Genomic DNA, 25,790 nt, shown 5'->3' with positions numbered 1-25,790 from the left:
TTGGACTGTGCACAGATTCAGGAACCAGGCAGCTGACTGACAGCTTGAGCTGCAGCCTGGGAACTTATCTTGGAAATGTCAATTCTGGTTGGGTTTTTAGCTGTTAGTATTTGATAAGTGGTGATTTCAGTGTTGGTAGGGGTACTGTACAGTCCAACCACATGCACAGGGATAGGATGGGCAAAGGCTGCCAGGAAGACTGAGCCTTGTTCATTCAGTGCAGCTCAGGTGAAGTCTGATAGCAACAGCCTTGTCTTGGAGGTTGTGCCAGGTGAGAGGGCAGCCTTGTGGCTCCTACAGGACTGGTGGCATCAGCACCTCTTCCATGGGGAGACTGATGGTAGGAATAGGCAGGACAAAATGCCCTGAAAGCAGTGGCCTCTTGGAAGGGCTGACAGTGACTTACCTTTGCCCAGGTGGCACAGTAAATCAGAAACTTCTGCATTAGTGCTGCTCACCTGGCAGGAGCACAGCGTGTCCACCTCCTTTGCCTCCAGAGGAACCTCTGGATTTCCCAGGAGCTCAGGGTGGGTGCTGCTGCTCTAAGATACCTTACATACCCTTCCTTTTTTATTTTCAGTGCGAGATTAAGGTAGCACAGCCAAAAGAAGTGTACCAGCAGCAACAGTTCAGCAGTGGCGGAGGAAGAGGTAGCTATGGAGGAAGAGGCAGAGGTGGAAGAGGCGGCGGTAAGTACCACACACACTACTTTAGTATGGACACATTCTAAATAAGTTGTGTGTACTAAAATGGGATTTTGTGGATGGTTTTCCCTTCTATAGCTCAAAGTCAAAATTGGAATCAAGGTTATGGCAATTACTGGAACCAGGGTTATGGGAATCAAGGATACGGCTATCAGCAAGGTTATGGTGGCTATGGAGGCTATGATTATTCAGGATATGGGTATTATGGATATGGACCAGGCTATGATTACAGTAAGTAAAGAGAACTGTATTGGGTATAAGCAAACGTAACTAATTAGCAGTTTAATGCATTTGTTCTCTTGTTCATAGGTCAAGGCAGTGCAAATTATGGGAAGACACCAAGACGTGGTGGTCATCAGAATAACTACAAGCCATATTGATCAAACTTATTCAGGTATGCAGTGGCATGGTCTCTTTTGGAAAATGACTGCATAGGTTTTGTATACAATGCTGTAGATGGATACTTCAGTTCTGTACCAAATTTAACTTTACAATAAATTTCTATGGCCTGTTAAATGTGCATCTTACTTGGAAGAGCTCCCTGGAAATGTTTTACATGTTTAATACTTACAGATAACTAGTTGTCTAGACAGTGTGGTGTGTAAATTTCAGCATTGCTGAAGATATTAATTAATGATTTTATTAATAGGTTAAACTGAAACTGATTTTGAGGGTCTGCTTAAAGCTGCAGCTCTGCATCTAGGGACTGCCTCTTGGAGTTAACTATGGACTCTGCATTACTCCAGTTGTACAGAATGAGATGCATCTTAGGGAACCAGTGTCACTTTCCACCTTTTTATTTTGTATTGTTTTTGTGTCATACATTTCCTGTAATGGAAGTGTTAATTTTACTGTACTTTTTGGTACCTTTTTGGAATCTAATGTATTGTAAGGTATTTTACATGTGTTCTGATTCACCATGACATGGATATTGAAGCTATCCTAGCTTTTGAAATAAAAAAGGCGTAATCTAGTGTCTTGTGCCATTCTTCAGCTTATGTGTTAGTAAAACGCCAGTTCCTGTTCCCAGAACTTAGCTCATGGCAGTACCTTGATAGATGAAGAGTTGTGCTTAATGTTTTTTATCTTGAAACTAGAAGGCTGTGTTGGTAGTTGTGCTCACTTGGCAGTTAAGTGGCAGCTGAAACCTGCAGTCACTTCTGCCTGGAGGTTGTTGAGGAGAGCTGAGGTGAGGAGCCCCAGCTGTTGAGGTTGTGTTGGTGGCTCTGCCCTAGGCAAGCACAGGGGCTCAGTGTAACTGTGTTGGTGTTTGCATTGGGCTCTGCTTGGAGGAGCCAGAGGTGTAGGTCTCAGGTAGGGCTTGGGAGCCTGGACAGCATTACAGGAGGAAGCCAAGAGGTGTGGAAGAAGCTGGGCTGCACTTCCTTCATGTTCCACTGTCTCGAGTCTGAGACTTGTCTACAAGTTGCTAATAGTATGTGTATATACCTGCCTTGAGAGGCAGGTTGGGCAGACATTAAATTACCAATGCAAAGTTGAATTTTTGAAGCCTTTTTGTGTATCAAAAAAGGCTAAAAGAACTTCCACTACACTTGTGGGTGGAAAAAAACATCTCTTTCTCTAGAGATGAGTGACCAGCTAGAAATAAGCTTTCCTTTTTTGACTAGTTCACTATTTTAAGGCAATAACTGTCATGTGATTTGCCTGTCTTATTGCAGAATAGTCCCAGTCTCAGATTTATAAATAAGTAGCAAGCTCTGCTGCACAAAGTAAACTTCTAATATTTGTTGCAGTGATTAATTTGTTTTTTTTTTCCTTTTAAAGATAAAACATGACAATTTTTTCCCTTGTAATAAATTCTCTTTGATGCCCAGAATTGGAATCAAACCAAGTAACTAAGACAAGAAATAAACAGATCTTACTAGTGACCTTTTCAGGTTTTTTAGCAAGGGATAGAGCTATTTCTGCAGGGACTATAATCTGCTGCTCCCTGCTGGCTGTCCTTGAAAAGAAAAACTTGCTTGTAAAGTTAGAATCTCTCTATAAGACTCTTACTGGGTAAAGTGGAAATCTTTAGCATTAAAAAAAAATGAATCAGATTTTAAATGTGATAGTTGAGAACTTTACAGCTTGACCTGTAACTTCAATCCCAACTTACTTACTTGCAAAAAAAAATTTTGCAGACCACTGAAACAAATGAGTACAGTATTTAAAAGTATTACTGTCTCAAGATGTAAAATTTCAATGCTTTACTCTATTGCATACTTTTACTAGTTTTCCTGTGAAATAAGGAGTAGCAGAATATTTTTCTAGCAATCACCTGGCCCTCCAGTGGGAAGTTTGCACAGTACCAGGACCATTCTGCTGCAGTCCTTCTGTTTCCTAGCAAGAGTTTGTCTGCTGGCTGTTACTATGGTGGATTTTGGAAGTAGGTTGTTCCTTGACAGGTGATGAGGCTTTAGGCAGAATCTGAGGACACTGGTACTTAAATGCAGAGCTGGCTTTTCCCTTTCTTCTTTGTATGAAAAGTTTATGATACAAGGAACATGTATTTGCCTGGCGAAGGCAAAGACATGTGCACAAGGTTGTTTATGGCTATAGTCTAATTTTAATTTACTAATCTTGCTTGGATACTTCTTCAGGACAGACTTTGTATGAACTGGATTGGGAACAATGGCTCTCAGCTGTCTGTTCCTCATGCATTTGATGTTAGGAATTTGGGACTGAAGTTTTTTGACTTAATCTGGTTGCTGAGACTGTTTGTTGAATATAGTGCTACCAGGGACCTTGTTATGACACTGGTGACTGAAACTGGTCAGGAGAGCCTGGGAAGGACTGGGTGTGCTGGCAGCTAGACTGGTGTTTGCAAAGGCAGCTGGAGGTGTAAACAAATGAGAGAACCCATTGGGTCATCCTAATTTGAGAAAGTCATAACCTGAAAGAGCATGAATTTAGAAATTGTAGTTTATAGTAGCCACTAGAAAGATACTCCTTTCATAATCAGTTTTAGATACAACTGTTTTAAATAAAAGGCAATTCCACACTGCCAGAATTGAGACAAGCTCTTGTAAAATTTATTACTCCTAAAGATTTTACTAAAAACAAGATAACTGAAAATAACAAAATCAAAGGTGACTTATCTGATCTAAGACATGCTAGGATGAAGATTAAATGTGCATTATTATAGTAGAATAATGTTTCTTAGTAGTAGATCTTGAACATTGTTTGAAACCTATGGAAAGAAAATAATGTTATGTTTTTTTGTAAAAGTATCATTAAAAGAAATCTACTTCATTGCCTCATTTTCACTTACATTATATGTAAGTGTCTTACTAGTACTGTACTTAGTAAGAGCCTTTTTGCATTCTTGGTTTCCTGTAGAGAATAAAAGCATTTTTCTTGCTTAGTTTAGATTACAGACAAGCACATTAAGTCATTAGGCCTCTAAGTTACACTGGCACTGTTAAGTAATCTTTCTGTTCCTAAGAATAAGTAGTATAAACAGCTGTATGTCTTTCCATTAACTTGCTAAATAAAATATTAACACATTTTTCTTGTGCCTGCTATACTAATATTCCACTGCACTAAAAGCACATTTCTCCTTAGCTCAGGGCTGTAGCACTGTGAACCTCATAGTGGTTGAGACCACCAATGATTACATGATCATAATGATCACATCAGGTACATTCCTGTGTGCTGTCTAGAGTTTTACTAAACATGTGGTTGTCTTTTAGTCTGGGTAGGTTGAACAAGTACTAAATGGACCAAAGGGTGTTGTTATCAAGGTGTAACTCTAAGTGTACACTGTACTCATGAGTGTGTGGCAAACTTCAGTTGCAGATAGATGTCCTCTCTCAGCAACCTATGAAGGGACCTCAACAGATGAAGACTTAGGAGGCTTTAAAGACTTGACAGGACTCAGTCTTACTCTGATGCCCCCAAACCTCTGACTGTAGGGGTAAATCGATGCTTAAGCCTGAGATACCATCCATGAACCTGAAATGATCCCACCAAGTAGGGAAAAAATGCTCAAGGGAACAGAAGGCAATACTATTTCCAAGTAGATGTTCAGTAAAACACAAAAGCACCACTTAACTGCTCTTCACAAAGCTGTTAGCATAAGTGGAGGATCCCAAATTGGGGGATGCAGATGCCCTGACTGGCAGGTAAGGGGAGATCTGCTGAGAGGTAGTGATGCAGCTGGACCAGCTTCTGTCTGGAGATAATGGCACTGAGCATAAAGGCTCTGTGTTTGTGTTGATGTGCATGTTGTTTGCATGCCAAGGGTTAAACCCAGTCAGTCTGAAAGCTTCCCTGACCAGCACAGCATGCTGTGGTGGTAGTCATGTCTGGGACATGTTGGACCTGGCTTAGAAGCAAATGAGCACACAGAGTGTTACTGGGAGTGTCAACCTTTGATAGAAAGGAGCTGTGAATGCCAGATGTGCACAAGTCTGGGCCATGCCATGAGACTGCCTGAAATTCCTGCAAACTAACTTCAAGTAAAAGCACCTCTGAGGAGGCTTTATTCTGACAGTGCTTGTGAAGTTATGTATAGGAACCTTGGCTTTTAAAGAGTATTGTGTGTGACTAGAGATAAATACCTGCTCAGGTAGAACAAATAGATGTTTTCTGTTGGTTCAGACATCCTTTTTCCATATCTGGAGAGAGAATAAGGAACAACTTAGCAAAGTCACGACTTTGAGACAAGGTTTTGCACTAACTTTGTTAGTGCTAAGTGTATAGAAATTGTCTAAAAAGCTAAGTGGCAAATGCACACAGATTATGGCTTTTGAGAATATTTGGACAGTTTTTACCAGCTGCCCTTGTTCAGATAGGTAAACTCTTAAACCTCAGCCAGAGCAAAGCTGTTTTAAAAGGCATGTGCTGCATCTGTGAAGGAAATAGTTTTGTTAGAAAACTTCAAAACAGAGTAATTTAGAAGGGAAGGCTCACCATCTACCATCTTGGCTGTACTGTAGCCTATTTTGCCTTTGAGGCAGTTCAGCCACCACTCTCTATTTTTGAGGGTTTTCATCAGTTCTACCTGTTAGTATCTTGTCCATTGTTTCCACAACAAATTTTGCATCCTCCATATTGAAGCACATTGGGGGCTTGAATTTCAGCACATTTCTTCCTGGTCCATCTGTACTCAGTAGAATATATTCTTCCTTAAGTCTGGAAAGAGCAATAACAAAGAATCATGTTTACTTTTGCATGTAGTTCAGAAGAACTTGCAAGCTCCAGCATGGGGCTTGTCACATGGTGCCTTTCCCCACTGCCTGGTTTCTTTTTTGGCCAGATTGCTGTATTGTAACAATGACTGAGTGGCAAGGGGAGTTGGTGGTTGTGTGCTTGCCTCCCACACTGAGGAACTCCATGACTGTCCCATGTACCTTGTTATCAGGTACTCTGCTTCTGCTGGGGCTGGGGTCCTTTCTGCTTGGTCCTTGATTAAGTCCACTCCAATGAATAAGCCACAACCCCTTTAAAAGAAATAAACCCAGTCACTCTGTGTCAGAGGAAGGAACTGCAAGTGAACTAAAAACCAGGTTTTGGTAAGACCAGACCTTAACTGCATGAGAATTACCTGATGTTTGGCTACTGATAGAAAAGGTTTTGCTGTTTTGAAGAAATGTGGTAATATAATATAGACTTCTGTCTGCTCAGAATGGCAGCACAAGACAGGATGTTAAGCATGTTTTCCATCTAGCTCATCACTTCTGTACTTTGTGCACTTGACATAAAAGTTCAAACAGGAAAGTGAACTCCTCTAGCAGCTAATTAATTGATAAAACAGTACTGACCCAGTGGCAAAGTATGAGAGACTTTTGATAAGCTCAAGATTATTTTAATCTAATGTACAGCAGGCTGTTTATTTTTGCTGAAAACACAAATTTAATTTCTCGAAACATCTGTTGGACTGAGTTGTTTGACTGCACCAAATAAAAAAGCAGCTAAAAATGTAAATAAGGCACTGATACCTGACATCACCAATGATGGGATGCTTGATTTGCTGCTCCTTGAGTAGCTTCATCAAGAAGTTGCCTACCTCTGTGGCGTGAGCCTGAAGGTGTTCCTTCTCAATCACATCTAACACAGCTAATCCAATTGCACATGAAACAGGGTTTCCACCAAACTGAGCTCAGGAAAGGAACACACAGAGCCAGGAGAAAGGAAGAGAGATGCAATGGGGTCACTGAAAGTGTAGCCTCAGTGATACAGTGAGCATACTACCACTTTTATCAGATGGAGTCAATAAAGAGTCATATACCAGAAAGACAGAGATAGAGAGAAATAATACAGTAATACAGTTACTGTTTAGTAACTGTGTTGTAAATATTAATAAAATATTACTAAATATTAATAACAACTGCATGATTATCTAATTTTTAAAGGAGAGTTTGGGCAACTCTTTACTTACTGTATTAAAATACTCCACTCCTGTGGCTGCAAATGCTTCTGCAATTTCCTTTGTTGTTGCTACACAGGCAAGAGGGTGCCCATTTCCTATTGGTTTCCCCATAGTGACAATGTCAGGTATAAAGTCTTCTCCCTGAAGCTGGAATGCCCAGAAGTGCTTCCCAACTCTGCCAAAGCCAACCTGAATTTCATCAGCAATAAATACACCTCCTGCCTTATGCACATGCCTGTAACAGAACAGATTTTACTGTCTCTTAAGAGGAAAGAGAACATAATATTTACTGATTTAGAACATGCAGAAAGCATTAGTTGGCAAACTTTCAGGAAACAAACTTGTACAGGCCGATGTTCTAGATCATGTGTTTAAAAGCAGGTCTTTGCCATACAAAGTTCACATTCTAACATGAAGGCTTAGGTAGTTTCCTGCCTATCAGGCTATTTATTATAGCAGGCAGAAAAATTCTCTCTTATCTATATTTAGTAAGTATGTTAAGTTAAAAAGCTAAGGTAATGAATGACACTTACTGTGCAACCTTTTGAAAATAACCTGCTGGTGGAATGATTTGACCTCCCACACTTGGTAGAGATTCAACAAAAAATGCAGCAATCTGAAACACAGGTAGCATGTGATGTTTGAACACAGTAGAGAAACTTGTGGAGCAAGCTCTTTGTCCTTAGATGGTTTTTGCATTATTATGTGATCTTTTCTTTTTGACAAGTCCATACCACTTAGCTTAGTAACCCTAAATGGCACTGACAGTCAGGCACATTCATTTCTAAGGCAAAACAAATGGTTAAGAAAGTAACTTTTTACCTTTCTGCCTCTCTCATGTGCATGCTCAATAATATTTTTCACTTCATCAGCATAGGCTGTCACTGAATCTTTGTGGTCTTCTCTGTAAAGTCCTCTGTATGTGTCTGGAACAGGAGCCTATGCAAAGGAACAATACCCTATATTCAATATATCATAAATATAACTTCATTAAATTGACAGGTAATTGATAGATATAGGCTGAAGTACATACCACGTGGACCCATTCCTTTTGTCCTTCTAGATTTCTGAATTTATATGGGCTTATGTCAATCAAAGATGTCAGATGTCCATGGTAAGCACTTAAAAAACAATTGGCAGAACTAAACAGTAATTTCCTTAGTATCAAGAGTTCTTCAGGATTAGCATTACAGATAGTGAAGAGTATCTAGGTTCTGTCACTTGGTAGGAAATAGTCACTTAAGCTGAGCTCTGCAGTTTCTATCAAGCTTAGTACTTATGTGGATTTTTGTTGGTGTATCTGAATATAAGGGATGCAGAAGGACAGGACTGGTCACTGGTTTGCCTGCACTGGTGACTGGAATCACAGCAGGGTAACTCAGGAGCACTATTACAAGACTGCAGAAGAACTGGAAGGGCCTATTTCTGAATATCCTCCAACGATGGAGCTGCCAGTGTCTGTGGGCATCCTATTCTAATATTTGACCATCTTCATGGTAAAAGATTTTTTCCTATGTCTCATCAAAATTCCTCAGGTTTCAACTTCTGTCTTAGGTCTTTTTTTCTGTCACTACACATCTTCAGGCCTGGCTCTATCTTTTTTGCTCCTTCCCTTGGGACAGCTGTAGTTGCAGTAAGATCTCCCTGGCTGTGTCTTGCAGCTGAACAAATCCAGTGCCTCTTACTCCTGTGGCTCCCTACCCACTGTGCAGGTCACTGCTGGCCTCTCTCCAGCTGTCTCTGCACTGGGGAGCCCAGCCACAGTTCTCTGAGCTGCTCTCACAAACACACTGAACAGAGGGGAAAACTACGCCCCTCAGCTTCCAGGTTAGTCTTTCTACCACAGCAAGGTTTCAGAAACGCTCTGACCGTGGGCTGAAGCTGAGCCTTGCACCCCAAAGGAGATAAAATTGCCAGTGTACTTACTGATCTAACACGATGACATCCTCATGTTTTGTGTACTGTCGTGCCAACCTCAGGGCAAGATCGTTAGCTTCAGATCTGCAATTGAAAAATTCAGTAAATGTTTCATTGAGGATGTGTCCTGAGTTTTGAAAACTGAACCTCCCTTGCAGTGCTGTCCGTGTCTGCAAAGAACAGACAGAACTCACTGCATGTTTTGCACAGATCCCTTAGGAATCGGCACGAACTAGGCAGGAGTGCCCACCAGAACAGAATCCACCTTAAAAAGCTCAGTGCAGAAACTACTTTGGAAGCAGTTTGGGTTTTTTTCTCCCTTGAGAATATGACCCCCTTCCCCCTACCAGCAGAAATAATGCATTGGTACATTTAATTTTGGTTATAACTCCCAAGTCAGAAGACAAGTCAGACCAAAAACTAATAAAGTAAATATTTATATTGCTGGTTTGTAGTCCAAGGCATTATAAATAGAATAAACCCCTTCTTAAATAAAGCACTAGTTTAGTTCCCAGCTTGCTAAGTGCGAACCTCAGTCACTGAACTTCTGAAAATAAGCAGTTTCTCCGAAAATCAACACCCCAAACAATGTCAGTATTGAGTCATCCAATGGCTGTTGATAAGCAAGTGTTGTACTTGTTTGTATATACCCAGTAAAACCCCAGTATCAATTCTGCTGTCCCCAACTTACCCAGAATTCAAAAAATAGAAGATGCATAATTTCTCAGGTAGCGTTTTTGAAAGTCTCTCTGCATAATCAACCAAGTTGTCATGAAGATAACGAGAATTTGTATTTAACAACTGATTCTGTTCATGGGCTGCTTTAACTATATCGGGGTGACAGTGCCCAACTGCAAGAGAATGTGGAGAGTGGGTTGAGAGTTCTTCCATGCTGCCCACATTGTTCATTCACACACCAACTTAATATTTTTATGATGACTGTAATTTCCTCAGTGGGGCCTTAATATTGTCAGCAGAAGACAATGTTGGTACACATGGTTTTGCCCCTCAGAAGGTTTGAAGTCGCCTGCTACTGTCCTTTAAGATTTGCAGTTAGTACTGACAATTGACATGATGAAACAAATAGTGTCTAATTTAATACTTAGATTTAGACATTTACATAATTCAGGAGTTTGGGAACATGTTTTACCATCAAAGAAGTACTAGTCCTGGTAGGGCTTAGGTTTGAGAGTTTTCAAATACTGTAAGAAAGCAGCAATTACTTAGTAATACACAATTAAAGCACCACACTGAGCAGTGGTCCTGTGACTGTACACTTACCAGTAACTTTTACAAACACAACAAAATGTTATTTGTCAGTTTTACAGGGAGGTGCTTTACTTGAGCTTCCATGGAAAAAAATCTGAATGTTTTAGATATGTTTCTAGGAAAACTGAACAGGGAGCAATTCTGGAAAGCACATTTACACACACAGAAATTCAAACAAACCGTATTCCCTGGAACTACAGGCTCAAGAAAGGTTCCTTCCACTTTTCCAATTAAACACCCCCTCCCCCAGCACAATGGAACAGTGGCAAAAGTACTGATTGTTCCTTGTTCTGCTTAGAAAAACACGGCATCAAATAACATTTGACTTTAGCTTACCGTGAGCAACGTTGTTTATGCAGTCAAGGTATTGTCTTCCATCCTCATCATACATATACTGGCCTTTTGCCTTCACAATCTTCACTGGATCATTAGAGAAAAACAGCTTGCAGGAAGACCTGTAACAGGCATCAAAAAGCAAAATAAATCTTAGTGAGTTTAGTTTATCCTGCTGGTAATATTTTCAGTTCAGTCAGTTAATAAAGACGTTTCCCGTCTCTGTGGGCATGTGCTGTCATCCCGCTTCTGGCCCCTAAATGAAAGGCCTTGGGCTCTAAAGCAATTCAGATTTTGTTAGATTTACAGGGAAAACCCCCAGAACTGAAAATCCTTCTCTAGGAATCTAGCCACAGCACACAACAGAACTCACCTCTGTAGTTCCATCCTGTCTTTACTGTGACTCCTTACCTTCACGTTCTGAAACCCTCTTTGGTGTCTCGTCTCTTGTAACTGTTTTTATGATGTTCTTGCTATTGCCAAGGTCCTGATTTTCCAGATAGTTTGGTGCAGGTGATTGTATAAAGCTTCACTTACCTTATTTAAAACACTCAGTGATATTATAAGGCTCAGTCTAAGTGCATTTGTTTTGTTTCACTTTTTAAACCAACTGCCAAACAAGTAAAATTGAGATGTCTGTCTAAGTAGGAGCTGCAGAGATTTGACTCTGAATGGCAGTGCCAAACTTCCATACTGCATTTACTAAAAGATTGCTTATACAGAAATGATTTGACTGTGATTACAAAGCTATTGTCAAATGGACAACAAAGGACAATGATAAAGTGAACAGCTGCCTCACTATCCCTCCCCTACAGGAATCCAATACTCTCTGTGTGAGCTGGCATAGAATAGTAAAACAGTTGGGTTTTTTTTTGTTACCCTGACTGTTCAAAAGATGCTAAGAAAGTGCTTCCAGAGGCTGGGTCTTTGTTGCCAGTGGTAGGGCAAAGCAGCTGGAAAAAAGATTAATACCCTGAGTGGTATTTTTCAGGTGTGTGTAACTGGCACATTTCTAATTCCAGCATTTACTTTCAGCCCAACTTCTGAATTTATAAAACACGTAAAAGTAGCCTTATAGTTTTTTAATATATATGATATGAAAGTATTTCGGAAGTTAAATACAGTTGTGCTGCCTTTCCTGGTGGTTATTTGCAGAATCAAGACTTTTTTAGGTTGGTTAAAGCACCACCAGTCATTGGAAGTTTGGAAGTGAGTCCTGTACTCCACTCTCTCAAAGTGGGCAGAAATATGTTGTTAATTTTTGTTAACACCATGTTTTTGGTGTACTAAGTTTTCTCATAGACTGGCTATAACAGCAGGGGAGCCAAACCCCCTCGCCGGCCCAGCCCGGCCTGGCAGCCCCAGCCGCGCTCCGCCGGGCTCACAGGAAACGCTTTCTAAGCAGTTTAGAGTCTGCACCGGCACGCTCGGTATCATACGGGTTTTATACTTGAGTTTCGTAATCCCCCCTCCTTAAGAATCGCTAATTACCGTTAATTACCCAGCGGTAATTACCCCGGTGCAGCGGTGCCGGGCTCGGCGCGGCCCCGGCGATGGCGCTGCCGCGGGCTCGGCCCCGCTCCCGCAGCCACGTCAGGCGGCAGCGCCCGCCCGAGCCGGGCCCGCCCGCTGCACTCACCCGATGAGCCGCCGCCGCTGGGACAGGGTCTGCTGCCGGGAGCGCGGCTGGGCCGCCCGCATGGCCGGGGGAACGGGCCGGGCCGGGCCGGGCGAGGACGGAGCAGAGGGCAGGGAGCAAGGCGGGAGCGGGAGCGGCCGCCTCCCGCGGGGGCCGGGCCGTGAGGGGAGGGCGGGACCGGGACACGGGCACTGCCCGCCCTTATCGCCGAGCACAGCCCCGGCAACACCCCGGCACGGCTGGGGGAGCGGCATGTGAATCACCCGGGACTCACCGGGCCGCGGGGATGGCGCTCCCCTCACGGGCAGCAGCGGGGAGAGGCTGCGCCCTGCGGGGTCCCCTCAAACCACACACCCCGCGGGGTTCGGAGCCGCATCCAGCCCCAGGTCCCGCTGGGTTACAGGGTCTTGAGGACCATTAGTGCAGCTACAGCACTCCTCTTTTGAAACACATGCCAAGGAAGTGTCTTCTGCAGTTGAGAATAATTTGAGGGGTTAGCCTGGGTGTTAGAAGTGAAGTAATTGTTCAACACGTGCTTGACTATTTAAGCAAAAGTAAAACCAGCCATTTATATGTTGTACCTCTGTGTTTGGTCGGTGGCAGATAAAAGCAGACCTGACAGATGACTCCTTAAAAGTCAATCCTAGGACAGGCAATAGTTAGGATTAAAAGAGGAAATGCTGTCATGAGATTAGAATGGTTATTCCTCTTTTTCTGTTTGGAATTACATAAACAAAAATAGGGAGATAACCAGAAGGGAGGTTCTGGGGTGGGTTAAGTTCTGCTACTGTGTAGGTGTTGTATCCCATAACCAAATTCACAAACTTAGCTAAATTCATTCTAAAAAATGCCACATTTTTTTCCCTTCCAAGTACATGTTCACATTTTTTTGCTGACAACATCTGTTACAATATTTTTCTAAACAGAGCAGACCCTTTTAAAACTACACTTGGCAGACTTTGCTGACTAGCTATAGCCACCAAAATTATCTCTAGTTGCAATTACTTGATAAGCACAGGGGCAATTTAAACTTTGTGTAATATGGAGAATGCAAAACCAAATTGGTATGCACTTAAAAGCTAAATTGAATTTAAGAAGTCAAACCCAGTTGTTTCATAGAAGTCAGGTTTTAAGTAACAAAAGACAGTGGAGAAAAATATAATAATGACTGTTAATCTTTATTTGAACTCTTGTCTGGTTAAGATATTTACTGGCTATTTATAATAACAACCTGAACATTTACAATTTGGAAAGTTTACTCTTGGTTACAAATGCAGAGTTCATTATACATATTCACACAACTGCAAAAGTAATCTGTACAGAGAGACCATTTTTAAAAATCTAGTCTTTGCTTTTATTAAAAAAAAAAAGCACAAGAAAAATTATTTTTTGAGGTCTCAAGGTAATGTATTGTCCATTACAGCTTTAAACTAGAAATACATGATGCAGTACTAATTAATACCATTTTAACATGTTAAAACAATGGATAAGAAATACTGTTATTAATGCCTTCATTTTTAAAGTAGTTGTTCCCCAAAGAAATGAGTAAATAGAATACTTTTCATGGCACATACATGATTAAAAAAAAAAATCACAAAAAGTTTGCAAGTAGAGGTGTTAAGTACATTTTCTGTATTTTTAATATCTATATATAGATTTAGTCAGCTTTGTATAAAATACCATGTAAATACATTCAAAACAAAACTAATTTTGGCAAGGTGTCCAAACTGCACACACACAAACAGCTCTTTCTCCTCTGAACAGCCTCCTGGAGTGATGCAACCACTCACATAAATGAGGGACACTTGCATAACGTGGTAGAGGATTAAGCTCTATCGGCATAATTTCAAAACAAATATGGGCAGAGAAGGCACACGTTGCATGTATTTTTCTACAAATAAGTAACATTTTCAGTCAGATTTTAAGTAGCAGCAGGTACAGTTTCTCAAATGTTAGTGTACATGCAAGTTTTGTAATATTTCTATGTCCAAAGTAAGGGATATAGAATGAACATAGAGCAGGTTTTGACTGTGGTATTTTGTGCTGAACTTTCCTCATACTGAATTTTTTTGATTGTTTTTTCGGATAACAGAAAAAGAACCCCAAATAGTAACACAAAAAGTAGCTATGTTATGAAACTGTCTGTAAAACTGCACTCTAAGAAACAAACCAGCAAACACAACAGGACTCCAACTCCCATTCTAAGTGATAACAGTTTACTACCTCTTGTAATAAATTCACAAATTCAGTGGGTGCTTTTGCTTTGCAAAACCAGGTCCTAATTTTTTATTGTAATTGCAGAAATGCAAGTTTGATGCAGACTTACCTACGCTTCATAAATTCATGTAAAATACACTTTTCAAATGCAGTATTTAATAGTAAACAAAAAAGCAGCAAGGGGTGTTAGTGTCCTTTACGGATACTTGGGCCGTCTCCATTTTAAGCTTCTGTTCATTATCTACATTATGTAAGAAACCACACACTGACACACATGAGTGACTGTTCCATGAAACTATGCAACTATGAGGCAACTTTAACAGGAATTAATTGTTGTCCTAAGACATAGGAAAACCATAAATGTTACTGATGTAATTATTATTCCGCTCTCTTGTCAATAATTCAACTTCTTATGCATGGAAAACTCAAGTTTCCCAGCTTTCCTGTGGTTTCCCCCAAGCTCTCTCCAGTAGTATACAATAAAATAATCTATTAAAGTCCTTCCTCCATTAATTTCTAAGTGTCAGGTTTTCAGCACTTGCTTTAGCTGCAGGTTACACAACAGTTACACACCCCTTATAAGCACATGGAAGAGTTGCAGTAGCTCACCTGGGGATGTGAAAATACTGTAATTTTTAGCTTACAGGTATAAATGATCATCAGGGAAGATAAAGGTTAGGAAATGGATTTTTTACTCACTAGTTTGCTTCAGTCTGCAGTAGATTCCCTGAAGCAGAGCTGTGAAGTATTTCAAACAAATTCATGTAGTTCAAACAAATTATTGCCAAGTTCAGTGCAGTGCCAGGGACACAATTAGAAGGCAGGTGACTCTAGCAAATGACACTGAGACTGGACTAACTAGAGTGACCAGATATTTCCCTCTGCCCCCTCCTTTTCGTGGAAAAAACAAAAAAACAAAAAAACCCCAAAACAAACCCCCATTAAAAAAAAACTATTGCAAAAGACTCCAAGAAATATTCTTACATAAACACTGTCCTGTAAGGTTGCCAAGGTCAATTTGTGCCACAGTCATTGCCTGAGTTGAACAAAAGTGTCTTAGGCTTCTTGAAATTATGCAGGTATTTCATATTTCTCACTTAAAAATCTCCCTGGTTATCAACACTGGGAAGGCTGGCTGGGCTGCTCAGCATGTCAGCAGGTAATGAAAGGTAAAACTCAGGAGTTCCAAATTAACCTGAGGTTCTACTCCAGCCCTAGACACCTGCTGAGGACACACTGAGCTCTGCTAGAGCACATTGAAACCAAACTCACCCCACATACCTGCAGTATTTGTCTAGGATAAGTAGTTTGGGGATGTTTCAATTTTTTACATTTTTTATTAATATTTTTTCATATCTTAAATAAAAATCTGTTTTCTCTAAAGAAAATAATTCCAAGCTCTCATGCTCAAAATTTTAAAAATGGAAACATGACATGTAACCTACTACAGGTAGATTTAATTTGTTTAGTGTTTTAAATTATCTGGGCAACAGTGGGACTGAAAAAGCAAATGTGAGAATATGATGGTATTTCCCAAGAAAGAAATACCAGCTTTGGAAAAAAACAAAGTTTTTATCTGTGTACTGCTGTTTTACAAATATCAGTTCAAACCACAGAGTTATGCAAAAGTCGTGCCCATCTCTCTCTGTGCTGCCAATTAAGGGACAGTGTCAGAGCATAAAATTTGCATAAATTTGTTTGTATTAAAAATATCTCCTCTAGAGGGCAGCATTGAATCACCATTCGCTGAGCAGGAAATCTGTGCTCTGATACACCTTCATAATACACATTATACTGACAGGCTAAGGAGCCACGGGAGGAGTTATTTACCATTATAAAGCTGGAAATTTCTGCCATCTTATAATTTGAATAAATTTAAAAAAGTTAAATTAAATAAATTTTATTATTAACTTTAATTATTCATGCATTACAGTGAGTGAGTTCTTTCATTCTTGCCCAAGAGCCTGCTTTGTTTGGCTGACTGCAAAACCATATGTATAAAAATTTAGCCTGGTTAATGGGTTACTGTAATAATCTTAAAACCACAGGTCAACCTGTGTCATTCTCTATGGATTATTTTGCATCATTGCATGGGATGTCTTGAGCTGCTGAAATGTTTTGCTGGTTTGCTTAAGAATTTAAAATGCTGAATTTATGAAATTACAGAAGACAAAAGCTCATCTAAATGTTTCACCTATTGGTTTCCTAAAAAGAAAACACATCAGAAAGTTGCTTACCATAGAAGAAACATTCTTATTTTTAAATACACAGGAGAAAAATCCATATGGAAATCACCATTCTATATACAGCAAGTGTCAGAAGCAGTGAGTACAGGACTCCTCCATGGGAATAAAACAAAGCACATGGCAACATCTTGATGATTTTTTTTTTTAAGTAAAATCTTGGTTCATTGACACTTGGAAATGGTTCCAGCTTGGAGGCAGATCAGGATTTCTCTGCCACCTGTTTCATAATCCAGAGAAATATTCCTGAACTCACTGGCCAAGCCACGATTCAGCTGCAAAACTCTTAATTAATCTCACTTGTCCCCATCAGCACAGGCCAAATCATCGGGTTCATGCTCTGGCAAGGGCCCTCTCGAGCTGCCAGCACACTCCCAGCACTGCTGGAGTTACACATGTGGGGTTTTTTGGCCATATTCCCCTCTCCCCTAAATCCATTCTCCCCAGAAGCTTTAGGGAGTGCTCCCCATACTTAGGGTTGGGTGCAGCATCACCACTCCTGGGGCACCAGGACTGACACAACCCCCACAACCACAGCCAGAGTCAGTCACGTAACACATTTGCCATGTGTCGTGGCAAGGCAGCCCTGCCTGCAGAGCTTTGTGGCTGAAAAACCTTCTCAGGGGTTTCAAGTGAGCTCTTGTGCCCTAAGGATTCAGTTTGGGAACTTTGCTTTCCTGCAGCGTGTTAGAGAGAGGATGTTGGTAGCAACTGGAAAGATAATTGTCAGCCACAATTTTAAATACAACAAGCATTAAAGAAAGCTGCTTGTCCTCTGCTCCCGGGCAGCAGGCAGACATGGTTAGCTTAACCTAATGGAAACCACCGTGCTTTCACAGGCATTTTAATTAGGGAAAGGAATTTTGGTTTGTAAACTAGGAAACAAAAATAAATTTGTCTGAGTTTCAGGTTCCCCCAAGATCAGTACCTTCAGTGTGTTACCCAGAATGTCTCTTGATGAATCCATAAAGTCAATATATCAAATATTTTAGTGATCAAGAAAAATCAGTTGTTCAGTCTCAGACTGACCCACATTTCATAAGCATTAGCAGCCTCCCTGTCAATCATCTTTATTGCTACTGACATATAGTGGTAACATTTTGCTGCACTTCAGAATTGCTGTAAAACAGTCTCACATTCTTTCCAACCAGAGGGGAAAACAAGAGAGGTTTCCTGGGGAAAAAATGCCCTGTGCTTTGTGAGAGACTGAGAGCATGACTGAGTTGGAGCAAGACTGCCAGTACTACCTAAAAGTAAAATTTGTCTTTGTGAGCCATTTGCAAGCTCAGAAGTATTCAAAAAGACCCACATAAACATTTTCATCTGGAAGGAGAAAATAATCAACTGATCTGTCATGAAGTTGCTGAGCAAAGCACATCTTTTTTTAACTCGTTGCAATAAGATCATGACTGCTCTGTATTTAACAACCTACTCTTCTAAATATGTGTGTGTGTGTGGAAGGCACATGGAAGTCTAAACAGATTCCCTCTTACACTCTCTGCAATCCACACAAAACCCAACAGTCCCTCTAATACAGTCTGTTGCTCTGAATGATATGATTGATAATCACAGAATGGTTTGGGTTTGAAGGAACTTTAAAGGTCATCTAGTTCCAACCCCCTGCCGTGGGTAGAGAACCAGGTACACTCAGTTCAGAACATAAAGGTCAAATGCGTGATCTCAGCTGAGGACCAGGAGGGACTTCAAGTGCTAATCAGAACCTCAGCCCTGCCTGGGGATCCATTCCCTGCTCTGCTCCCAGGAGCTCTGCTCTCCACAGAGCTCCACTGCTTTGGTGGTGGAAGGGGTTGGTAGAGGAGATGTTCCACCCACAGGCCTTGGAGACTGGTTAGTTCCTCATAGCCAAAGTGGCAGCAGCATACAGCAGGATCCATACCTGCCAGCATTCCTGATGGGAATGGCAGTGGCAGGAGTCCAGAGAAGTGACTGAGCACAGGTGGCTGATCTGTCCAGGGACAGTAACTCAGATGTCCTGAACATCCCTCGCTGCTGCAGGTGCACGGATGAACCAACCCAAGGGTATTTGCCTGGGAATTTCCAAAGGTGAGCACCAAAACATTTGGCAGCTGAGGTGTGGCACTGGTGGGTGTTGGATACCAGGTGTAGTCCCGTGCTAGGAAAATAATTCCAACCTTCCTTGAGTGGTGTGGAAACACTGTGAGTGGTCAGGCTGCGTCTCAGGGATGGGGAATAAGCACCCTGGTTACGAGGTTTAGGTGATTCCAAACGAGCTCTTCCTCCCTAACAATCAATGTCCCGGGTGCTGTGGCAGCAGAGCTCTGTGCTGGGAGGGGGATGGCGAGGAGCAATAGGTAAAGCACTATTCTGGTATTCTGTATCAATGTTTTGCAGGCCTGGCAGTGGTCACAGTTGATGCCTACAAGCACTGGATATTCCACAAGTTGAAGACGGAATACTGACTTGTTTACCTGAAGATAATAGGACTTCGGGGTATTTCCTCAGAGAAAATATAAATTTTAATATAATTTCATAAGCTTTGGAGGTTAGCTTGTCTTGTAGCTTCAGTGATATCAAACTTCTTCAAGTAGGAGCTAGATAGAAAGCTGTTTAGTTTTTGCCAGCGTATGTAAAACAAGACTTTTCTATCTGCATTGTAGATTGTTTGTGGACACTTCCAGATTCTTGTGCTTTCTGCAGTCATTCTGGGGACTGAACTCTCATTGATACTGAAAGAGGTTCCGTGATCAGGACACGGGCAGGAATTTGAGTGTAGAAGCCCACAGTGTGGTTTGGAGTAGTGAATTACTTTTAATTTGGAGATGACTGTGGCAGATGGGAAGAGCAACTGTACATTAAGGGAACAATTACAGATCTTCCTGGAGACATCAATGAGAGATTTGCCTTCAACCTTTCACAGAAGATTTTTTTAGCTTTAATTTGGGACAATAAAGGGGTTTTTCAAAAGCACTAAAAACCAGTGGGAGCTTGTTAGCTGCTCCTTATGCCTTTAAAAACCCCTACACCAAAAGTGATAGCTAAGAACATGAAATGGAAGTAAATAAAATGCATTTTCATTGCTGTTTTGAGTTACATAATTCTTGTTTCTTGATTTGTTAGTTGATATGAATTTACATGGATTTAATCTATATGGTGACCAAGAGAATGGTGAGTAACTGGTGAAAATGCCAAGTATAGCCACAAGCGATGTGTAGGTGTAGACCCTAAGCAGCCAACAACGACAGGTAACAAGTTCACTGCCTACAGCCCTTAAATCTTCTGTGTCCACACCCAGCAAGGCAGATGGGCAGTGCAGCACTGACCAGCACACAACACACCCTCCCAGCTAAAGGGATGAGCTCAAGGACACCCAGGATCCAGTCACAGGTAACCCACAGACATCACCCAACCTGCACAGAGCACAAAGCACATTCCCACTGTTCTTCAGAACACTGGAGCAAGAATTCCTGTAGCACTAGGTCAGCTTGTACAGGGCAGTTGCACCTGGACAGTCACATCCCTCTCTCAAGCCCTCTCTGGCAGTAGCTGCAGTAAGAGTTGCAGTGAAGCAAGAATCTAACAGAGGTTTTTGGATCTACTCAGGGCACCAAAAATTACTCCCTTCTGTATTCTTTAAGATCAAGGCCACAAAGAACCCTGATATCATCTGTTTGATATCATGGTCAGGCTCTTCATTTCACCTAAGATGCCCACACAGAACCCAGCAACTTGTCTGGGGCTAAAGTATTTCCTCCAGAAATGAACTGTTAAATCAAAATGGCATTAAGGTGATGGGGATTACATCACTGGCCTGGTTAGGACTAACCAGTCTCACCAATAAAAATCCACAGCTTGCTTATTTGAGTTTGTGTAGCTTCAGCTTCTACCCATTGGATGAATATTTGTACATGTTTCTCTGTTCAGTTTAAGAACTTGTTAATAGAAAGTATCTCCTCCCTGTAAAGGAATCTGGTTGCCTCTTGATCTTCATTGTAAGCTGAACAGACTCGGCTGTAAGCCATCCTTTTCCTCTTTGAAATAATTGTTTATGGCTCTCTACTGCACAGCCTCTGTTTTTTTCAACTTCTTAAAAAACGGGAACTGAGGAATAGTTTTTAATCGATCTTGCAGTGGCTTATGCAGATATCAAAATAATAATCCTTTTATTCATTGCCCTGCTCTGCATGAGATGTGCCTGAGATAGTTTAAAGGAAGAGACTGAAAAGGGGGAGAGAAGGAAGAAGACAAGAGGAGTGTGCAGAGTTAGTTTACAGTTAAAACCATGTAAACCGAGAAAAAATAAAAAGTAAATGAAACCCACAAAACAAGACAATTAAATACTCCAAACTCCCAAGTTCTAGGAATCCCAACAGCAAAATTATGTGCTCTGTTGTTTAAGAAGGGACTTCAGCAGAGCCCTCCCTGTCCTGCAACTCTCTGCACTGAAAGTATTGCCACGTTTTTTTGTTTGGAAATTCTCCAGCGGAGGCTTCCTGGGGAATTCGGCTTCCACAGTAACAAAGTGCTGGCACATCTTCAGGAACAGACCCCAGAACAGGACCCAGAGGTGCTTCCCCTTGAGGGGAAAAAAGCTTCTCATGGTTGTAGAAATAACCCCAGGCAGTCAGGGTTGTTCTATTCAGCCCCAGAGCTGCTGTTCCCACCCTGGCAGCAGCGACGAACGGAGCTCGGCTTTGTCTCCTCTGCAGGTTGCAAGTCCTTCTCCTGTCTGACCAGACAGCTTACAGCAGCTTCTTCCATTTTCAGGGCTGCATCCTCTTTTTCTTTGTTTTCAGCCAGGTTCTTTCACCCTTTCAATGTGCATGTGCAATGCAGATAGAGAGGTGAGAGCCAGACTAGGACAGGGGTTTACTCCATGCGATGAGGCACACGAGCAGCTGGCTCAGTACTGTTAGTTCACACAGCAGCACGAGCAGTGAAAATACTGTTCATTCCCAGCTACTGGCAGCAGTACCTTTATCAAATCCTGGTGTTACCATGTGTATTTTATGGGTTTGGGAGCTTTACAATATTTTCCAAGTCCGTAAATGTCAGAATCCAGTATAAAAAAAGGTCAATATATTACTGTCGAAAGTTTTTTTTTTTCCTTTTTTTATACAAAAATTAAAAAGATCAAAATATATCACATTATTTACATATTGTGCTTCATGCTTAGGGATCACTGAAAAAGAACACACAGACAAACATTTTAATCAGATAAATGCTCCATTCCTTACTAATCTTATTGTTAGTATTATAAGGATTGGCATTCAGATTTCTTTTAATATTAACAAGACATCCAAATGACTTACACAGAATTAAAAACTTTGATGTACTAAGGGTGTGCTCACATTCTAACTGAGGGTTTGCAACCAGTTAGTAACATGCTTGCTGTTAACTCCCAACTGCATCCACATACAACTGGGTTAGTGATTCCTCTCAGCTTCAGTGTCGTCCCCTTGTCAGAGAATGAGCATCCTCCTGCAAGTCTGGATTAAATCCTCATGTCCCAGTGGACACATCTTTCCTCATTCTCCCAGGCTGCATTAGCACTTAACACCCCTGGCTGTTCTGGGTGCAGGAGATGGAATGAATTACCTGCACCAGGGTATTGGAGCACTCAGCCAGTGTGGTGGCTGTGGGTTATATTTACAGTGGCAGAAGAGCCCTTGTTTGGCCATAAATGTTTGTAACTCTGCAACTAAGCAATAACCCGCTGTAAAATTCTCATCTAGAGGTTATGAGCTGAGTAAGTTATAGGAGCACATCTTGCAGAGTGCTGCAGCCTTTCCACAGGTGGTTCCTAAGCTGCCTGGGCCATAACAAAAGCCTGAGCAAGCCTGTAAAAGGCATTCTACTGACAGTATTAACAACAATGATTTTTTTGTGCTTAGCAAGTTCTTGGTGTTCCCAGCACCAATCTAGAGCAGTGGGGAACACGACATGAAGCTGCTGGAATCCTGCTCTCCCAAGGCATGACGTTATGTCTGCCAGGCACATAAAGGACATGCAGCAGGGCAAACAGTCATCATGCAGCCAGAAAAATTACTTGGGGCCTGTTCAAGGATATACAGTTGTTAATGTTACTGTACCTTATGCCAACATCCTGCTACTGGCAGTCCGTCTGGTCCCTGCAAAAATTGAATTTACAGATTCAGTTTTCTTGACAGTGGCTTAAGTGTCAGACCCAAAAACCTGAAGCTCAGTTGTCACAACAATGAATAGTTTAGCAGCACTGTTAATTACCATGCAAAACCCATTTACTGTATATGCACAACAATAAATATGCAGGCAATGTAATCCATGTGTCACACACAACACAAAATTGAATAGACCCCAGGGTAAAAAAAAATCAGAAATCTACACTTTCTGTTTTCCTTTAAACAAAAAAAAAAAAAGTGAACAAATATAAAGATTTGAAACCACAGTTCATTAACTTCATAATCTGTTTTATGAGGTAGTGGTTTTTGCAATCAGACATAAATATGGAAAGCATGATGTGGAAATGTACTTTCTGTTAAAATGTGCTTTTCAGCTGGGGGGAGGTGATGTAGGTCTTTTTTTTCCTGGATGGTATCCTGATTGTGTTAAATTTGATCCTGCAGTACTTAGTTTCTTTAAGAAATCTTGAGTTGCTGAACTGATTGACATAGGATGAGTTGTGGACTATGCAAAGGGAGTGAAAATATTTGTCTTGTTCCAACGGAGATTCAAGAAGCACACAAAAACCAGAAAGCCAGAGAAGAGCTCACTGACTGGGAGGAGAGCACTGAAAAGGAAGGAGCCCCTTAGAAGAGGAATGGGCTTTGTATGACCAGCTCTTTCAAGACACTTTAGAAGAAATAGCTGACTTCAGCTGCCTTTTGTGATGCTGGAATTTTTTAAGGCTCTTGGATCTCCGATTACATGAATTTCTGCATGTAGAGCCACAGAGAGCACACGTGCACTGACCCTTCCCTCAGAGCCACCTCAGGTTCCCCGGGGGTGGGAAGCCACGGGGGTGTGTGTGCAGCAGAGGGAACTGCCAGTGCAAACAGAGGTCAAAATGCAATTTTACATTTTTTACTGTAAATGTCAGTCATCACATTTTTTGTATTCTGTATTGATTTTATATGTAAAATAGCCTATGCCCAATAAAACAGATGCAGTGAAGTAAGGTTACCCTCTCCAGCTACTCACAGTGTAAGAAGTCAAGTTATTTTCACATGCTTTCCTGTGACATTAGTTAGAAAACACACATTTTTCTGCAGACACGGTCAGTATTTTCATCCATAACTATTCATAAGAAAAGTGCAACTGGTACATTTGCCAGAGTTGTCTGGGGGTGAAGGGTACAGGGGACAAGGTGCAGAGCAGTTGTTTGACCAAGAAACATCCTGACTTGCTGTTAAAGCACACCCTACCACGGATGGTCACAGAGTTGATTTCTGCCCTGGGTTTTTCTCCTTCCTCAAAGTACTTTGGTCATCATAAAACTCCAGCCTTTCTACCAGGTTTCACTGAAGTGATTCCAAAATGACTTGTCAACTTAAAAAGAGCTTTGTGACCTGTGTGTAAGGCTCGTGCTGATGCTCCTGGACTACTAAAAGCCATCACTGAGAGCCCAGAAAGCCTCCAACACACAGTGGGGTGGAGAACAAAGTCACCGTTCCAACCAACATGCAACTGCCCTTCATATACACAAACAGGGAGATGTGCAAGGGCTTTACTAACTGGTCATGTTGTAATTACATCTTGGAGAAATCACCTACTGCAGTTTACAATGCCTTCAATACAGAGGTCCTGTGTTTTCTGTACAGTTAAGATGGGAGATGCTTGGTGAATAGAACATCTCTGGGGAGTAAATGTGGAGAGTTGGAGCGGGCCTGCTGTTAGGAATTGGTTTCTTTGACACATCTGAAAGTAATTTAACTTTTTGAAAGAGAAACAGCTTACTGCCCTTTTGTTTCTCTGAGGACAACTGCAAATCATCTGACATGCAGCATTTTCTATGGTTAAAAAAAATGAAAATAAAACAATGACTAGTGGAGCAGAGCCCTTTTGGGGAGGAGAGCACGAACCTTCCTGCATAACCACTGGACCCAACCTGAGCTCTGTGCTGACACAGCAAAGCCCTCCTGATGCCCAGAGTGCTGGTGACCCTGCTCTGCAGGGCTGCCCCTTCATTTGAGGGAAGCTTTTCAAATCCCAGCTAGGAATGGGACTCACAGGGCTGTACCAGCATGAGGGGAACCAAACTGGGCCACAGGTGCTGAGAGAAACCGTAGCTAACTTTGAGCATCTGTTGCCATGAAGGGACCAGCATCCTCTACATGATCTCCCATGGTTTACACTCCTTATCTAAAAGCATTTTAACTGGGAGGAAGCAGGAACAACACATTGGCATCCTTCCCCAAATGCCAAAGTGAAACATCTCGTTCCAGCCCTGCTGCCTTGCGTCCTTCCTCTCCCTGGAGGGATTTGCTTCTCAGGACAGGGCTTGGCCACAGCAGGAACACACACAACAAGCCATGCAAGAAAGGCAGAGAGCAGATACTGTACCAAAGGGCAGGGCACACTCAGCCCATCCAGGCCTGGCAAACCTGGCTCCCTTTTGCTGCCTGCAATGCTATGATCTCCCTGTTTGGAAAAACAACTGCTTGTTGAGAATGATAAAGGACCAGAAGTAACTCAGACAGACACCCATGTTTCAGCAGAGGAGGAGGACGGATCTAGAGCTTCACAGCTCCATTTCTGATGACACAGCAAGTCAGCAGAGTGGTTTTATGGTAGGGAATTCACAGACACGCAGAGTCTGTCATCTGGGAAAGATCATCTATACACAAACCAGAGATTCACATTTGTAACAGCACGGTCAGAGAGGTAAGAGGTAAATCACCCAACATGTTGAGGGAGGAAAAAATTAATTGTAGTTCACATTCAATCTCCAGGCAAAATAAAGCATATAACTAAAGGAGCTTTTTGCTGGTATGGTGGAGCTACACAACAGCTTTGGCTGCCATAACTGTGCTGGCAGGCTGAGGAAAAGTCACACATTTAGACAAGAAATGGGTTTTTGGATCATGTTAGAGCAAGTACCTGGCACTATTTGGTGCCTCTGAACTAAGATCTTA

The 25,790-nt window shown here is 41.6% G+C and overlaps 3 protein-coding genes across 13 annotated transcripts in view; 1 reads left to right on the top strand and 2 right to left on the bottom strand.

The window, feature by feature from the left end:
- Positions 1–23,851, top strand: part of HNRNPAB (heterogeneous nuclear ribonucleoprotein A/B) — a 29,271-nt gene extending 5,420 nt beyond the window's left edge. Inside the window, exons 6-9 of one of the 6 annotated variants that reach the window (XM_027682453.1) lie at positions 581–689; positions 783–935; positions 1,014–1,098; positions 23,283–23,851. In XM_027682453.1, the coding sequence (XP_027538254.1) occupies positions 581–689; positions 783–935; positions 1,014–1,084 (333 nt within the window). In that variant the 3' untranslated portion in view covers positions 1,085–1,098; positions 23,283–23,851. Of the gene's footprint in view, positions 1–580; positions 690–782; positions 936–1,013; positions 1,099–1,353; positions 2,830–19,071 lie in introns of those variants that run through there. The other 5 variants (XM_027682451.1, XM_027682452.1, XM_027682456.1 and 2 more) reach the window with 5 other exon arrangements.
- Positions 3,718–12,920, bottom strand: LOC113967128 (5-phosphohydroxy-L-lysine phospho-lyase-like). Of its 6 annotated transcripts, XM_027682446.1 has the most exons (14): positions 12,820–12,920; positions 12,586–12,737; positions 10,603–10,721; positions 9,689–9,848; positions 9,007–9,081; positions 8,114–8,222; positions 7,903–8,019; positions 7,614–7,696; positions 7,090–7,315; positions 6,650–6,804; positions 6,062–6,151; positions 5,713–5,843; positions 5,270–5,326; positions 3,718–3,897 (listed from the first exon to the last, which is right to left on the bottom strand). In XM_027682446.1, exons 2-13 carry the CDS (start codon positions 12,612–12,614, stop codon positions 5,274–5,276), a joined length of 1,347 nt encoding a protein of 448 aa, XP_027538247.1. In that variant the 5' UTR covers positions 12,615–12,737; positions 12,820–12,920; the 3' UTR covers positions 3,718–3,897; positions 5,270–5,273. The 6 variants fall into 6 exon arrangements, with proteins under 6 accessions (XP_027538247.1, XP_027538248.1, XP_027538245.1 ...); XM_027682447.1 differs by lacking the exon at positions 12,820–12,920 and having other exon boundaries at positions 12,513–12,598; XM_027682444.1 differs by lacking the exons at positions 12,586–12,737; positions 12,820–12,920 and adding an exon at positions 12,239–12,340.
- Positions 21,794–25,790, bottom strand: part of COL23A1 (collagen type XXIII alpha 1 chain) — a 172,507-nt gene continuing 168,510 nt past the window's right edge. Inside the window, exons 26-28 of the mRNA XM_027682443.1 lie at positions 25,219–25,296; positions 22,770–22,808; positions 21,794–21,859 (exon numbers count right to left, since the gene is read on the bottom strand). Of these exons, the coding sequence (XP_027538244.1) occupies positions 21,857–21,859; positions 22,770–22,808; positions 25,219–25,296 (120 nt within the window). The 3' untranslated portion in view covers positions 21,794–21,856. The remainder of the gene's footprint in view (positions 21,860–22,769; positions 22,809–25,218; positions 25,297–25,790) is intronic.

The sequence above is a fragment of the Neopelma chrysocephalum genome, unplaced genomic scaffold (assembly GCF_003984885.1).
Source record: "Neopelma chrysocephalum unplaced genomic scaffold, ASM398488v2 Primary Assembly neopelma1_63, whole genome shotgun sequence".
Lineage (NCBI taxonomy): Eukaryota > Metazoa > Chordata > Aves > Passeriformes > Pipridae > Neopelma > Neopelma chrysocephalum.
The sequence above is the reverse complement of the archived record's forward strand: the minus strand, read 5'-3'. Positions and strand labels throughout refer to the sequence as shown.

What these genes read in the sequence shown, in the direction of transcription:
- LOC113967128 (XM_027682444.1), bottom strand. Translation starts at nt 12,300, where the DNA reads ATGCGGGCGGCCCAGCCGCGCTCCCGGCAGCAGACCCTGTCCCAGCGG. An exon ending in CAGCGGCGGCGGCTCATCGG is followed by an intron (nt 10,722 to 12,238) that starts GTGAGTGCAGCG and finishes TGCCTGTTACAG; the next exon opens with GTCTTCCTGCAAGCTGTTTT. An exon ending in AAAAGGAATGGGTCCACGTG is followed by an intron (nt 8,020 to 8,113) that starts GTATGTACTTCA and finishes TCCTTTGCATAG; the next exon opens with GCTCCTGTTCCAGACACATA.